This window comes from Danio rerio, chromosome 19, assembly GCF_052040795.2.
Source record: "Danio rerio strain M-AB ecotype USA chromosome 19, GRCz13ab, whole genome shotgun sequence".
Classification (NCBI taxonomy): domain Eukaryota; kingdom Metazoa; phylum Chordata; class Actinopteri; order Cypriniformes; family Danionidae; genus Danio; species Danio rerio.
In genome coordinates this window covers 42,868,806-42,886,524 of record NC_141039.2, presented here as the reverse complement: position 1 = coordinate 42,886,524, position 17,719 = coordinate 42,868,806, and the positions used below count along the sequence as shown (strand labels likewise).

Sequence of the window (17,719 nt, the reverse complement as noted above, 5' to 3'; positions counted from 1 at the left end):
TAATACCAGACATTAAATTAAAGACTTACAAGTCCCCTACAGGAAAAAAGTGACCATTCATTTTGAAACCATTCAGATGATCTTCCGGTCAGGCAGGAGCAACTTTAGCTTAGCTTAGCATAAATAACTGAATTGGATTAGAGCATTAGCATCTTGCTTAAAAATGTAAAATAATAAATTTTCCTGTTTAACGATTGAGTCCTCTGTTGTTACCTCATGTATTAGAGAAAACAGAAAGTGAAAAGTTGCTATTTTCTACGCTCGAGTGGCTAGAAACTATACTTTTATACTAACATGATAATCAAGGAACTTTGCTGCTATACCATGGCTGCAGCAGGCGCAATAATGTCCTTTATTAGGTAACTAGGTATCAGGGCTGCATAATATCATACTATCAATGCAGCAAGGGTCCTGGTGACATTTTGTTTGATTAATTTTTTTTGCTTGATTAAAAAAGTTTAAAACAATTAAGAAACAAATGTTTTTTAATTTCAAAGGTGATTCTAAATTTTAACATTTTATCTTAAGTTTGACAAACAGTTTGGGAGAATTTGATGTTCCCTTATTCAAAGCAAACTTGCACTTAACCTTGTGAAATGAATAGCCTTTGGTATAGGTAGAGATAGATAGAACAGCAGAATGATACACAGAATGACCAAATAATATGACAAAAAACGATAGGGTTTTTATGGAAGTTACTTTTAAAAGTACTACATTACAATATTGAGTTACTCTCCGAAAAAGTAACTAGTTATATTGCTTTTCATGGTAATGCGTTGCCTTAAAAAAAAAAACACATAATTGTGTTTATATGATTTAGGATTTTCCCAGAGATGGGTTGTGGCTGGAAGGGCATCCGCTGCGTAAAAACTTGCTGGATAAGTTGGCGGTTCATTCCGCTGTGGCGACCCCAGATTAATAAAGGGACTAAGCCGACAAGAAAATGAATGAATGACTGATGAATGATTTAGGATAACGTTGTCTTCTAAGATCTTCCTGACTCTAAAGCTACACATGCCGTATATATATATTTATAAAACTTTAAAGCAGTTTATTTGCTAACTGTCCACTGAGACAGAAATGTAAGCAACCCAAGATCATTATGGATATGTACCCCTGCATACATTTCTGGAGAGCGCTTTTTTAGATCTCAAATTTCTCTAGCGAGTGCCATTCGCTCCTGCTGTTCCTACGTTAATCCAAGAGGCCGCTGTTGACTGACTGACTGACTGACCAATAACCCCAGCCTCCTCCTTCACTAAACTCAACCAATAGTGTTTTCAAAAGCTCTGATTGACTCGCCCACCACCTTCCCTAAACCCAATCAAGTTTTAAAAAGCAATCCAGAAAAAGAAAAGCCATCTTCTGATTTTTACCACTTTTTCAGATATAAACATGATCTTACCCTGTTATAAACTATTTTTTGCCTTTTGTTTTCATTTTACCTGCTTTCTGGAACTGTTCTACGCTGGAGTTGAACCTCAATGTCTGGGAACCGCGGAACCCCCCCCTCCCCCCGAAGCCGTCGGGTGGCATCATACCTTTCCGTAGCGTTCTTTTTAAAATTAATTCGTACCTCTGGTTAAATAGTTCTCTCTCTCTCTCCAGAAATGTATACGGGGCTACGTATTTACAATGAGCCTGTGTTGCATGTAAGACTCTGGCCTACCAACTTGGCTCATTCTGAAAACAGCCCTATATTCGTTTCTGGAGATTGCGAATTATGTAACCAGGGCTACGTATAGCTGCATTACATCTTTAAAATGAACGCTACGGGGTGGTATGACTTCGTTCCTTTTCACACTTAGCAGCTTACCTATGTACGTCGGTGGACTTGAGATGCAGAGAGGAGTTGACCGCAACAAAAAGGTTTGAGTCTGGTGAAGAACGGTTTCAGAAAGCGGGTAAGACAAAAACAAAAGCTAAAAAAAAAAAAAATAACCAACCAAATAACAGGGTGAGAATGTGGTGAAATCTTTTCTTTTAAGAAAAGTAAAGGCTTTTCTTTTTCTGGATTGCTTTTTATAATACTGAGGTTGGGTTTAGTGAAGGTGGTAATCGGGTCAATCGTTGCTTTTAAAATGCTATTGGTTGAATTTAGGGAAGGGGAGGGTTGGGGGATTGGTCGGTCGGTTAGTCAGTCAGAAATTTAGTCAGTCAACAGAGGCCTCTGGTGGATTTACGCGAGAGCAGCAGGTACGAATGGCACTCGCAAGAGAAATTTGAGATCTCAAAACGCGTACACATCGGTCTCAGGTGGATTCACGAAAACAAAAACTGCTAAAAACTTAGCTCTGGGGACATATTTTGCCCTCCTCAGAAATGTATATAGCAGTTCGTAATCAGAATGAGCCTGAGTTGTTTCTATCTGTTCTCTTGCAGCGCATTCTCTCATTGAGCGTGTGATTTAATGTGACTACAATGATTTTAATTCTACAATTTATTTTTTAAAAGCTAAATAATAAAAATAAAAAGCAAGTTACATTCAACCCAGGCTCATTCTGAAAACGTAGTACTGTGGACGTTTCTGGAGAGCGGGAAATACGTCCCGGGAGGTATGTATTTGTGCAGTTTTTGATTTCGTGAATCCGCGAGAGGTCGCTGTGCACGCTTTTTCGCATCTCGAACGTCACTCCGTCCTCACGTAAAACCACAAGAGGCCGCTGTTGAACGACCATCTGTCCGACTGGCTGAATGATTGACTGGGCAACCGGCAAATTGGACGACCCACCTTCCCTAAACTCAAGCAGTTTTACCGATTGACCAGCCCCCAGCATACTTCCCTAAACCCAACCAACAATTTACAAAAAAAAAAACATCCAGAAAAAGAAAACCCCTCATCTGATTTTTACCACGTTTTTGGATTTGACCACATTCTCAGCCTGTAATTCACTTGTTCATTTTATTTTTTGGATTTTGTTTTTGTTTTACGTTATTTCTGGAATCGCTCTTCCCCGGACTCGAACTCGGACGTCACCGTCCTGGTCAGCTCCTCTCTGCGTCTTAATTTTTTAATATTAGTACTTAATTTTTTTAAAGTAATGCATCACTTGTTTTTTTAAAAGTAATATTATTATGTAACTCGTGTTACTTGTAATGTGTTACCCCAAACACTGGGTAGAATGATAGAACAATATACGCAAAACAATAAGGAAAAAGCTGTATATAGGATGACAAAACTATAGAAAGAAACTGAAGATTGAAAAGCAGATAAAACAAAAAACAGACAGAATGACAGATAAAACAGTAGCTAGATATGACAGATTGATGGGTTATGCATGCAGGGTTATTTATAGATGTATGTGTGCGCATCGCTCTGTGCTGTATTCCTGCACGTTCTTTCATTTTCTCAACCAAACCAGAAAAAGCTTGTCACGGGGATGAAAGAATCAAACACTGGCGGATGTGTAAAGGACTTAAATGAGAAGAGCTGATGTAAAAAAGAAGATGACATTAGGCTTTGAGTGACAGAAGCCTCTTGAGATGGCCACAATAAACTTTAAGCCCAGAGAACACGGATTCCCATTGATTTCTCCAATGAACAGAATGCCATTACCAGCGAGCAGCAATTATGGGTAAATATTGTTCATGTGTGTGGCATGAAACATGTCACGTGTTCAGAAACACACTCTATTTTCTGAAATGATCTATGAAGTAACATACACTCAGCGGCCACTTTATTAGGTACACCTTACTAGTACCGCGTTGGACCCCCTTTTGCCTTCAGAACTGCCTTAATCCTACGTGGCACAGATTTCAAAAGGTACTTGAAAATATTCTTAGGAGATTTTGATCCATACTGACATGATAGCATCATGCAGTTGCTGCAGATTTGTTGGCTGCACATCAATGATGCAAATCTCCCCTTCCACCTCATCTCAAAGGTGCTCTATTGGATTGAGATCTGGTAATTGTGGAGGCCATTTGTGTAAAGTGAACTAATTGTCGTGTTCAAGAAACCAGTCTGAGATGATTCCGAGATGGTTATTCGAGATACTGTTGCCTTTCAATAAGCTCGAACCAGTCTGGCCATTCTCCTGTGACCTCTGGCATCAATAAGGCATTGACCCCACAGAACTGCAGTTTACTGGATATTTTCTCTATTTCAGACCATTCTCTGTAGAGATATTTTTGCATGAAATCCCTGTAGATCAGCAGTTTCTGAAATAAACCAAAAACCATGCCACCTTCAAAGTCACTATAATCCCCTTTCTTCCCAATTCTGATGGTCGGTTTGAACTGCAGCAGATCGTCTTCTCCACGTCTACAGGCTTAAATGCATTGAGCTGCTGCCATGTGATTGGCTGATTAGAAATTTGCATTAACGAGCAGTTAGACAGGTGAAAAAAATAGGTAAAAAATACAATACGTCTGTATTAGTTAATATATTTACTAGCATAAACAAACAATGAACAATACATTCATTACAGTATTTATTCATCAAATGCTGTACAAGTATTGTTCATTATAAGTTTATGTTAGTAAATACATTAACCAACATTAATTAATGAAACCCTTTTGTAAAGTGTGACCGAAAGCTTATTATCTTACAATTATGCAAGACGCCAAACTTTTCACAAGGCGGAGAGTGCATGTCGGGTAATAAATGATTTATCGAGCCATGTAAAAATAGCACAGTGCATGTGGGGGTGGAGCCTAAAGGCTTTTCCCTCTAAACATTTCGCTCTTTATCTGTGCTCTCCATGAAAAGACGAAATTAGGTCTCACAGGAGGTCTGAGTCTTGCAAAAAGAGGTGATAATGTTTAAAGAGCTTTTAATTCAGCCCCAGCCGCAGAATGAGATCATTATATCTGCACGGGAAAGCGGGCCACAATAGGTGTACGCACTCATGGGAAATACCCCTCAGTAACTGAGCGTATAGAGAAGATGTGCTTAAATACTTCAACTTTTAAGTAACACTTGGTATTTTCAACAAACTATGGTACTAACAGATCTGTGAATACCAAATCCAGCTGTGGTATTGTTTGCTGAAAAGAGTTTATACTGTATGTAAAAGAGCTTATTTAGGATAATTGTGAAATAATACAGGACCTGGTTCTTGGTTCTCAAACTTTTTTCACCAAGTACCACACCTCAGAAAAAAATTGCCTCTACAAGTCCCACCATAATGAGCAGCATTGAAATACAGTAGCGTAGTAGTAGCACAGTAAAGGAGCAACAGTTCTGCACAGTTCAAAAAACGTGGCAGATTAATTCCTATTATTTAGAATATTTATTATTGTCAGCCACTTTAAACATAAATAGTCTGAATGTTAACACTGTACTGTGCTTATATGTAAAAAAAACAACAACAAAAAAAAACAAACAAACTAAAAACATCAACATTTAAATTAAAATATGCTTAAGGCAAAAAGAAAAGTGCTGTACTTAAATGTAAAGTATTAACATATAGTAGCCAATTCATCAACACCTAAAAATGTTGCCTGGACCTCAGAAATATAGGCTATATGTCATGACTATTATTATGTCATATTCACATATAAATAATTTTTGATAAATTTTGAAATGTGACATATTTGATTCTTCCACGTACCACAGTTTGAGAACCACTGCTTTAAGTGATAAAACAATAGTCTTTCAGCACAAAGAAAAATGAGTAGAAAAAGAGAGCTCGTAAACATTGTGGCTCCGTCCCAAATTGCCTACTACTCATTTAGGTATTGCAGTACTTTCAAATTTACTTTACAGCTGTTACAAAAGTATGTAATATGGCAAGTTGTTGTCTTATTTTCTACATCAGTGGTTCTCAAAGTGGAGTAGGGACCCCTCGAGGGATCGCGGGACAATGACGGGGGGGTCACCTGGTGATTTCCAAAAATCTATTTATTTCTACTAAACCATATAAGCATTACCATATTTTATCCATAACCTACTGAAGAGAAAAAAAATAGTTGTTTTTAGTTACTATATAGTTACTATAGTAGCTTATAGTTACTAGTTCTATTGGATTGTGACCCCTGTGGTAATTACATTATATTAAAGACACTATATAAAATGACATTAATTATAATTACATTATATTAAAGACACATATTAAAGAGGCAATAGCGTCAGATGCAGCAGATTGATTTTATAACACCAGGTTAAACTTTCTGGCCTATTTACAGCACTGACATACATAAAAAAATAATAAATGAAGAATATATCTGTGTGAATTGGTGTGCGTGCGTCATCGCATGCAAGATTTCTGTATTTATAGACACCTCAGAGGACATTGGGGGTCGCGAATCACTGGCATTGTCATTTTGGGGGTCGCAGGCTGAAATGTTTGGGTACCCCTGGTCTACATAGTATGAATGTAAGTAGTATAAATTGAATTTCATTTGTTACCATCACATGATCTACCTACTTTCATTACATCGATACCATGAATTATACTGCATGAATTATGAACCATGAATTACACTTCATGAATTTTACTGCATGGTACCATGGGATAGTCCATCTGATGTGCTCTACAGAATTTTGCAGGGAGTAGTAAATCATTCGGGTATATTTCGTCTACTGTTTTTTGAATGCTATGGATTCAGATATAATACTCATGTCATATCATAGCTCATGTACTGTTTTTCACATACTATATAGTAGGGAAGTATGAGATTTTGAATGCGGCAGATGTTTCCCAGAGCCATAAATATGTTAATATGTCATCGTTTTCCCACCCTTGTTGTTCCAAATTTCAATTTCTTCTATGAAACAAATATAAATATTTCACAGATTTCTTTATATGCCCATACCATGCAAGTCAATGGGAACCAGTGTTGTTTTAGACCTCTTTGACTTTCATTTCCTGGATAAAAACCTCCTTCAAAATTCATGTTTTCATACATTTTTAGCTTAACTGATGGTTGGGTACTGATGACTTGCTCTGTTGAACACAAAATAAGATGTGGGCTACTAAAGAATGTTGGAAACCAGCAAACATTGTTATCCATAGTAGGAACAACAAATACAACGGAAGTCAATAATTACTGATTTCCATCATTCTTCAAAATATCTTCTTTTGTGTTCAAGAGAATAAGGGTGTAGATTTAACATTAATGGAAGGGATGTGTCCCCACCAATGTCCAGCAATTACCTAAAATTTCCCCACCAATAATTTAATCACCTTCAAAATAAAAAAAAATTGAAAAAAAATTCAAAATTGCTCTGTTAACCCTTAGTAACCTAAACATGTAGAAAGGGTTAAATCATGTTCTCTTCTCGGGTGCTCCCTCCCACAAAACACATCAGGACATTGTGATTGGCTGGGACTATTTATGCCTGTTAATGACAGCTGTAATTAGATTTGAATGTGAGAAGCAACAAAAGAAGGAATTTTTGCGGTCCTTCTTCACTGAACAAGGCATGGACATAAGTAGCAACTTTTCAAAGAGTCAAGTTTTTAAAGTCAACCATAATAATATAATATAAGAAGAAATTCAGTTTTGACTTGGTTTTTCATGATTATGAAAAATAATAATCGAGATATAGCGGTTAAATTGCGTCACAAGCCTCTGTAAATTTCCATACATTCATACCTCCTCAAAGCCAGATTGCAGTAAAATCATGTAAATTGACTTTTGCAGCATGGGATTTGTTTTATTAATTGTTATTCGTATTATTAAGTATTTAAAGCCTTTATTTATGTTTTTAAAAGCATTAAAGAGAATCTGTGGTGTTCTATGCATGCAATACAGCGATGAATGTCCCTACAAATGTGAAGAGCAAATCTACACCCTTGCAACAGAACTAAAAACTTTAAACTGGTTTGGGACAAGTCAAGGGTGGGTAAACGATGACAGAATTTCAACATCACGTCTTGTAGGCTGCAAGGTTCAGAAAATCCCAATGTGGCTGCAATTTAGAGTAGGAGCAACATCTTGAACTCTTCAAAGTGTTCTTTAAACCATTCCTAAACAAAAAGTCAAGTGCGGCGAGGCCATCAGTGATATATAAAAGAAGACTGGACTTCTCTGACCTGTGTGCATGTGCCAATGCGTAGGCCCCAAAGAAACGGTGGACATGGGTCATCCTAGGAACACTGACTGCCCTGCAGCAACACAGTCCCACATGCAGTAGAATACAACACACTATATTGTAAGACATTCCTCTCACATCACTTTGCTGCAGGTTTGTGAATCCCTTCTCATATATGCACAAGCATACACATAACACAAACTCAATTTTACACAAGGAATATTAGCCTGCATTAATAAGAGCAACTACAGGGGTAGATTTAGATTAGTTTAACAACAAAACAGAAGTAAATACAGCTATTCCATCTAGTCTCTCTCTATATTGTTTACCATGCAACTCTAAATATTTGCTCTGAAATAGCATGTCGGGTTGGCTTGCACACCGCTGGACAAGCGCTAGTCGCTTTTAACACATGAGAGAAGGTTCTTTTGCGGTGCTCCTGTTTCAGGAGGCATGGCTCTAGACGGCAGGGGAGTGACTATGATTCAGAGATTTATGCTATGCTGTTAGCATTGTGGAAGATCACCTACTGCACCTTTAAAAACAGTTCTGGATCTGGAGTTTTCTCTATTAGTATAGCTGATTAACCACGAGAATTATTTATAATATTTATTAAATTTCCTATTAATTGTATTTTATTAACATCCACCCCTACCTCAACCCTAAATCCAACCATCACAGTAATGTTAAAACAGATCTTGATCTAGAATTGTATCTGTTAGTATAGCTAATTAACCAAGTGGACGGATGATAACAGCCTTCTGAGCCTACCAGTAGGTGCAGACGGCCCCTACTGGCTCATATCTATCAGCTGATAACCACTGATAAGGCTGATTCAATCGAGTGATAACATTCAAAGCTGGTGTCCATAGACTGCCTTCATTTGATCCACTTCTTTTTGCCAACTTATTTCTTTTAACCACTTTCTTTTCCCTGAAGGAGCACTCCACTTTTTTGGAAATAGGCCCATTTTAAGTGCCCTAAAGTTAAACAATAGAGTTTTAGCATTTTTAAATCCACTCAATCAATCTCCAGAAGCACTTTTAGCATAGCATAAATCACTGAATCGGGTTAGACCATTAGCATATCGCTTTTCCTATTTAAAATAAAGAGGAAAGGCAAGGCAAGTGTATTTATATAGCACATTTCATACACAATGGTAATTCCAAGTGCTTTACATAAACGAGAATAAAAGAGACAATGCACAATGGAACTGAAATGCCTGGTTTTAAGCCACAATAATTCACCAGTATGATGTACAACATCAATTCATCTTGGAAATGACAGATACAAGTCCTGCACAATGGCCAGAGGAATTTCAAGCCATTCTTCTTGCAGAATAGTGGCCAGGTCACTAAGTGATGCTGACTCGCTCCTCCAAACACTCCAAAGTGTCTCAATAATATTTCTATCAGGTGACTGTGCAGGCCATGGGAGATGTTCAATTTTACTTTCATGTTCATTGAACCCCTCTGTCACCAGTCTTGCTGTGTGTATTGGTGCATTATCATCCCAATACACGGCACCGCCTTCAAGATAGAATGTTTGAACCAATGAGGTGCACATGGTCCACCAAAAGGGTTTGGTAGTCCTTGGCAGCAACGTGCCCATGTAGTACCACTATTGGGCCTAGGGAATGCCATGATATTTCAGCCCAAACTATCATTGATCAACCCCATACTTCACTCTGGGGATGTAACAGTTTAGGTGGTGTGCTTCCTTGGGGCTTCCCCACACCGTAACTCTCCCAGAAATGAGAAAGACAGTGAGGGTGGAGTCATCAGAGAACAATACATGTTTCACCTTGTCCACAGCCCAAGATTTTCGCTGCTGGCACCAATGCTTGGATTGGGTCCATATCCAGACCAGATGGTGGACCAAAACACACCCCTTCATCCAAGACACCAGGCACACTAGCCCTCAGAACAGACTCCTGCAAAAAAACCTGGTTTATGAGACGAGTCTGCACAGATCCCAATGGCTTGAACATATCCCATCTGGCAGCGGAGACTTGTAACTCGACCAAGAAGAACAGTCATGATGCTCGTTTTCACTTTCCACAGAATTACTACAGTTGTTTTGAAATACAACAGAATTTTATTAATTACTAACTACATTTAATGAAATGATTACAGTCAGATGACGACTATGATTTGAATGCATTATTACGTAGGTATTATCTAAGAAGTGAACATCACCTAAGACTAATAAGGGTTTTTGTTTCATTGTGAATTTAGTTTAAACTAGAACCTAAAGTTTATTGATAAACTTTGATGTTGGCTTGAGAAAGCCAACGTGACTGCGCTAGGACTGGGAATGGCAGTTGGCAGGAAGCACAGCGGCGGTTGCTAAGTGGTTGCTAGGCAGTTGCTAAAACAATTATGGCATTGTTAGGTGGTTGCTAAGCAGTTGCTAAATGGCAATGCTCGTGTACATGTTTGATCAAATGCTAATACTTAGTAGGCATTTCTAGCATATGTTATTGCATTTAGATAATCATTCATAGCATGTAGCTAATTGTTTTTAGCACTTGGCTTCCATTATCATTGTTACCATGCATAGTACACAGGAAGTCCCATTTGCTAGCATGAGTCAAACGAGCCAATGCCCAGGTCCCTACGATGTTCTGATGTAGAGATATTGCTATTTATATTTTTAAATGGTTGCTAGGTTATACTGTTTTATTGCTATGGGGACATTTGACAGGTTAGTAAAGATACATCAAAGCTTCTTGGCAATATAAGTGATCTTAATCAACCCCGATGTTTCTATGACAGTCTTTATGAGTGTCAAAAACTGGACTTGAACATTATGTATTCCTGTTGTTGGGTTGCGGCTGGAAGGCCATTCGCTGTGTAAAACAAATGCTGGATAAGTTGGCGGTTCATTCCATTGTGGCGACCCCTGATTAATAAAGGGACTAAGGGAATGAACATTATGCAAAAATGGCTTGCTGTATTTTTTTGAAAATACAATGCTTAATGAGTGTGTAAGTGATACATGCAAAAATGGCTTGCCATATCAGTAAAAAATATGGAGTTTAAGTCAAAAATGGCTTGCCATATTTTAAGAAAAAAAATGCTTAAAAATTATTTATTGGAAAACTATAAGTCTGATAAACGTTAAAGATATAGCAACAAAGAGAACACAGAAAAAAAAAAAAAAACGCATCTAAATACAGCTTTTGGCCAAATTTGGGGCTTGTATAATTTTTTTATATGCCCGGATTATAAAAATTTAATATTTAACATATTTTATAAAAAAAACAATAAGTCTTATAGGCATGAGGAGATATAGCAACAATCTTGAATGTAGAAGGCACATTTTGACCACATTTGGGCCTTGTGGCATGAACGGCCTAGGAGGAGATACGTTTGTTTTCAAGAACAGAGTAGTATAACAGTATGTTGGCTTTCTCAAGCCAACATAATAAACCAATGCCAACTATTGGAGCCTTATTGCACAGTGTCAATGTACAATAGCCCTAATGGCAAGATTTTTAAATCAATATTTCAGCATTTAGTAAGCCAGATTAATGTGAAAATGTTTATGTTTGAACTACTAAACTAACTAATGAAGTCTCCAAGCATGTGAAGCTGTTATGAACACCACTCCAAATGCAATGTGAATATTCTTTAAAAGCAAGTTAAACCAACGAGAAATGATTTGTTCACATTTTATTTTGATGGTCTCTGTGTTGAATTTAAGTTACATTGCATCTAGATGCCAACTAATTCTCATTAGATTATAAGTAGACTGGGATTAGTGTAAGATGACATGTACTTGCAAAGTTTCTTAGGGCCTACTCACACTATGCTATCTAAACTGTGCCCAGGCCTGTTTCCCGGATCGTTTGAAAAGTGTGAGTGCTCTGAATCAGACTCATGGTTCACTTTGCCGGCTCTGGCCCGGTTGGAAGAGATGTGCCTGAGCCCAGTTCACTTGGGCTTTGGCACGATATGCTTGTGTGCGAGTGCAAATGTGCCAAAGCCCGAAACTGGACTGCTTCAAATGTGTTTATTAATCATTCTTACTGTTCAATGAATGCAAACTGTCGTAGTTTATTGAAGACGCAAACCCCTCACTGCACCACAGCTGCACCTTCAGCAAACCTCCTAATTCCTGCAGCACGAGGACTTTATGATTGTTTATGAGCGTCAAAAGTGGCTGATCTGTTCTGCGAACTATTTGACTGCGTGTCACTGTATCCCAAATGACTTAATATAACTGAAGAAATCTCCACTGTGCTGAGCGAGAGCACTTCTGACCAACGCATCATCGATGACACAAGCATGGCCAGGCCCGAATGTAATTTGAGTGCGGGCCGTCGGGGAAGAGGGGATGGGGGACAAGCGTGCTTTGGCCCGGTTTAAGGCATCTGTACATAGTGTAAGTACGCCCTTATAGTCTGTTAAATATCTGTTGAAGGAGCAGTATCAACAGATATTAAGCAGACAGTCTACTAATACTCAAGTGGACCATCAAAATAAAGTAGTACCAATTACTTACAGTATTTTGACGTGCCTAAGATATCAATATTTTGTACATATTTTGGCATATATGTCTGAAAAGAAGCAACCCACAAGCCTCAGTATTCTGCCCACCAGTCTATCAGATCTTCGTTGCTGTCCAGTCCCCAACATCCAACACGATTTCTTACCATTTAACAAATGTTACAAATATTCAGAGCTATTAAAACAGAGTGACTATAAAAAGCGCAGCCATAATAAATCATCACTAGCTAGAATAATCTTAAAAACCTGCCTGTACCTCCAGCCAATAAACGATTGCTCTCAAGACTCTTCAGGCCATCAATTCTCAGCGCTATCTCAGATACCTGAGGCTCTGCCAGCATAACTGATGCATTCGCTTGATATGTGATGCAAGAGGTGCCAAAAGTCTGGGAGCTAATCTCTGATATGTCCCGACAGCCCACGGGAACACAGCAGAAATGTAGGAGGCCCGTCCACCACTGATGACCCAATCATTGATGGGGACATACAGTCTCACTTTCAGGGGTGCAAGCTTATCCGTAGTATTTTACCTCATATCTACTGAAACAGAGTGATGATGGGCAAAGAGGAACTTATCATACATGTGGTATAAACAAATGCTTTCACGGACTTAAAAGGGATGCAAAAAAAAATAAAAAATCACTTTTATAAGGGGTTTAAACACAGTTGTGTGGACGCATTGTGTGAATATAACCAGCATTTAATGATAAGAAATTAATTCATTCTATTTTTTATAATCACACTTGATAACAACAGACTGCAGAAACACTTTGATTGGCATGCTCCCTTTCAGATGCCATCAGAGGGGGGAAGCCCCACCCACTAGTGACGATCTCTCCCTCATTAGCATCGACAGCTCTGAGTGAGAAAGGGTCTTCTGCGCCTACTGGTAGGGCTAGAAGGCTGTTATCATCCATCCACATGGTTAATCAGCTATAGGTCACATAGCTGAGGCCCAAAGTTAACGAGAATTATTTATATTATTTAATTAATTTCCTATTAATTGAATTTTATTAACAGGATTAAGAAAAAAAATGAATGAATGAATGAATGAATGAATGAATGAATGAATGTCTACCCCAACCCTAACCGTAAACCCAAATGTCACAGTAATATAAAGGAGCAGTAGGTGAACAAGTTTCTTTAAGTTTTCCTCACTGGAAGCAAAGCATCTAATTCTTGCGATGTTTTTGAGATGATAGTATGCTGATTTACTTACTGCTTTGACATGACTACTAAAATTCAGATCTGATTTCAGAATCACACCAAGATTCTTGACCTTATTTTTTGTTGTTTGACCCCTAGAGCCAAGGTACGTATTCACCGTGAGAAATCTCTGTTCTCAAATGTAGTGACTTCAGTTTTCTCTTTGTTTAACTAAAGAAAGTTTTGGCACATCCAACTGTTAATTTCATCAATACGTTGGCAGAGATGTCAATGGGGCTGTAGTTATTAGGCATTGAGTCTAAAAGCAATATTATTGAAAATAGGAACGTTTTAATAGGAAAATTATCAAAGCTTTTTTCAAATTTTGAGCGAGATGCTCCAGGGGACTTTTGAGCCTATTTTCAAATAAGTGGAATGTTCTTTTAATACGCTGCTTTTTTCCTCTATTAGTTTAAGGAACCAGATAACTGAAGCCTTATTAGTAGCACATCTGCAACCTTGTTAACAGAAACTGCTTTTCCCCAGAGTCATTAAATGCTCACAGTTGATTCTAGCTAGCTTACTTCAAGCTAGCAAAACAAATTTGCTGATAATGAACACAGGAATAAAGAACAAAAGGGGAAGAAAACCCAGCATAAGGACCTTGTACTCACATTGTGCACTAACATACAACAACACTTTTTGTAGTGAAACGTTTAATATATGTATTAAAATGCAAATGTTTTCTGTCACAGCAAAGCTGCATTTTCATCACACATACAGTACAGTGCTTTCCAGTTGCCTACATCTTCATTTAAATTTTTTTTTTTAATTTTCAGATTTCTCAGGTAAATGAAAGTTCAAAATAACAGCTTAAATTAAAATATAATCTTTTCAACAGAATAAAAGTATTATAATGAAAAACAATATGTTTATTTACACTCTAAAATTTTTAAATAAGATAGCTTAACTTCATTCATTCATTCACTTTCTTTACGGCTTAGTCCCTTTAATAATCTGGGGTTGCCAAAGCGGAATGAACCGCCAACTTATCCAGCACATGTTTTACGCAGAAGGATGCCCTTCCAGCTGCAACCCATCCCTGGGAAACACCCATACACTCCCATTCACATACATACACTATGGACAATTGAGCTTATCCAATTCACCTATGGCACATGTCTTTGGACTTGTGGGGGAAACCAGAGCACCCAAAGGAAACCCACGCAAACACGGGGAGAACATGCAAACTCCACTCAGAAATGCTAACGGACCCAGGTGAGGCTACCCACTGCGCCACCACTCGGCCCTATAGTTTAACTTATAAATGTTTTTAAAGTTACTTTGACTTAATGAAAAAAAAAGTTATGGCAACTCTTTATTGAGTTATATTAAACAGAACTCATTCGTAAAGAGTTACGAATTAAATACTTATAATTTTTGTGCAAATTTAACTCTATTAACTCTGTTAGCAATACCAAACAATCTGAGTAGTTATATAGTTGCTTAGACTTAATAAGTTCCATTAATTGAACTCGTACCAACTTGATAACTGAACTTAAAATGTTACCAATACTCTAAATCTTTGACAATATCAGCTCAAATAATATGTGTGTATGACTATATATATTTACAGTATATTATAAGTTTACAGTACTCAAAGTATTTTGATTCAAAACTTAAATGGTTTGCTGCAAGGTTTTTCCTCACACAGTTGGAGTTAACTTATCGGGTTTTACAGTGTACTAAATAAAAGTAGTAACTAAATATAATAAAATATAAATATAATATAATAATATTTATAAATTAATAACAATACAATAATAACAATAAAATAGTTATAACAAAAATAATTACCATACTATTACTACTGCTAATGATAATATTAATAGCAACCATAATAATAATAGTAATAATACAAATAATAATAATAATAATAAAAAATAAAAAAAACAGTAATGATAATAAATAATAATAATAATAGCAACCATCATAATAATAAAAATGATGATGATGATAATAATAATAATAATAATAATATAAAAAAATAATACAACTAATAATAATAGCAACAACAATAATAATAATAGCAATAGTAATAATAATAATAATAATAATAATAATAATAATTATTATTATTATTATTATTATTATTATATCTTTTATTTATACTACTGGTATTTCATACATCAAAAGCAATACATCAAGTGTAAAAAACAAACTAACCCCAAAAAAACTAACCGTCAATTATATGAAAAATAACATGACCACAAAATGATGTCAGAAACAGCAAATCATGAAGTGTACAGCATAACTAAACTGCAGGGCACCGCTGCCACTGCTTGACATGCCACGTCAAAACCCCACTTTTAAATAAGAATAGTAAAAAAACAATCTCTCCTGGCTCTGTTTGCTATATTTAATGGAAAGTTCTTGCTGAGCTAATCATAAAAGTGTGATTGCTTTATCCACAGAAGATACCTGTAAAGCCGCCTCAAAATGCAGCCAAAACCTAATACATTTTTGGAGACCGCTTAATCTCTCGCCTGCAATTTCAGCCTGGGAACATTCTATAGTGTCTATAAAATGCTGTCTAGGTAAGTTAGGTATAAGAACTGTTCACAAAAGTATATAGTTTTAAAAACACTGTAAAACTCTATTCCAACTATAGCACAACTATAATGATAATGAAAAAGAGGAACAATTATACAGAAATCAAATTCAAAATCATTATTATCAGCTGATAAGCACTAATTTCAGCCTAATTCACTAATTTGAAGCCATTTGTTTTCTGATTTATAAAAAAGCCTTGCACTTAAAAGGTTGTACATCTTAGAATTTTTCAGTCAAGACTACATTTGTGAAAATGACCTATTTGTTTTCAAAGGATTAATTAGGATTTTGAGCTCACTAAACTTGAAATCTTAAGTTTATGCATTTTCATGGTACGCAAGTTAAATTAATTCATATTTTTAAGTGATAAGACCAAAATGTAAAATTGTGTTTAGTCAACTTTACTTAATTGTTTAAGTAAAGACAACATTAGGGTTTACAGTGTAGAAACAGGTCTTTTTAGGCCCCATTTACACTTTAAAATGTATTTAAATCACATAAAACTGCTACTAAAAAAACTAGCTTAACTATACAAGTAATTTAATGTAGTGCTCATAAGAAATGCATTTGAACACATGCTAAAACAGATGGAAATGGTAACATGTAGTGAACAGCTTTACTAATCAAATCACTGAAATTGAATGTTAATACCAGGTAGAAACAGCCCATAATCTCAGACGGAACACTACAACTCTCAAGCCTGATTGAATACTGCAAATAAGTACCTCGTTGTGCTCTTTGACACTCAGACATCTGGGGGAAAAGGATCCCATATAATGACTGGCCATTTGTGCTGCAAATAGAGGTTTATGGTGCATTGTGGGTATCAAACCTTTGGCCCAGAGAGCCGTAATGGGTGCAGCCATGGAAACCAAAGGACATTTATTACAAGAGCGCAGGGCCATGGAAGTGTGATTAACTCACCTGTGGATGCTGCGGCTGAAAGTAGGAAGGGGCAAAAGATGACAGGCCCAATGAGAGGCTATAAGGGACTCGGATAAATGCATTTCCACTTGGATTTATAATGGTTATGTATTAGAGACCAACAGATGAACCACTGGAGTAAGAGAGGCAGGGGGAAAACTGAAAGAGTGCATTAAACGAGTCATGTTTTACTCACCATGTCTATTAGGCTCTCCTGGATTCGGCTGAGAGTGGTCCTCAATCTGCTGCTGATCAAACCCAGGCCAGAGGATTCATACTGTAGGTGAGAGCAGAACACACTGCGTGAGAAAGAGATTTTATTGACCACTGGGAATACACACACTTCACAAACCCAAACTTGAAAGGATACATGCTACTGATCATATCCTAAAAATGGCACAAACACACATACTTGTTTTGGTGGTTGATGAGGACTCGTCGTTGACAAAATGTATTGTGTGTTCTAAACCCAACCCTTATAGGAAACCTCGAGAATTTTTTTTCATACTTTTATCTACAGCCAGATACTCTATATCAAAAG

The 17,719-nt window shown here is 36.9% G+C and overlaps 1 protein-coding gene across 24 annotated transcripts in view; it reads right to left on the bottom strand.

Annotated features, from left to right (window-relative positions):
• vps50 (VPS50 EARP/GARPII complex subunit) overlaps positions 1 to 17,719 on the bottom strand; it is a 305,358-nt gene that overhangs the window by 85,430 nt on the left and 202,209 nt on the right. For all 24 annotated transcript variants that reach the window (XR_015515668.2, XR_015515667.2, XR_015515669.2 and 21 more), the window contains 1 exon segment: positions 17,375 to 17,455. Coding sequence is in view for 4 of the 24 variants with exons in the window: in NM_001365104.2 (NP_001352033.1) it covers positions 17,375 to 17,455 (81 nt within the window). In the remaining 20 variants the exon portion in view is untranslated.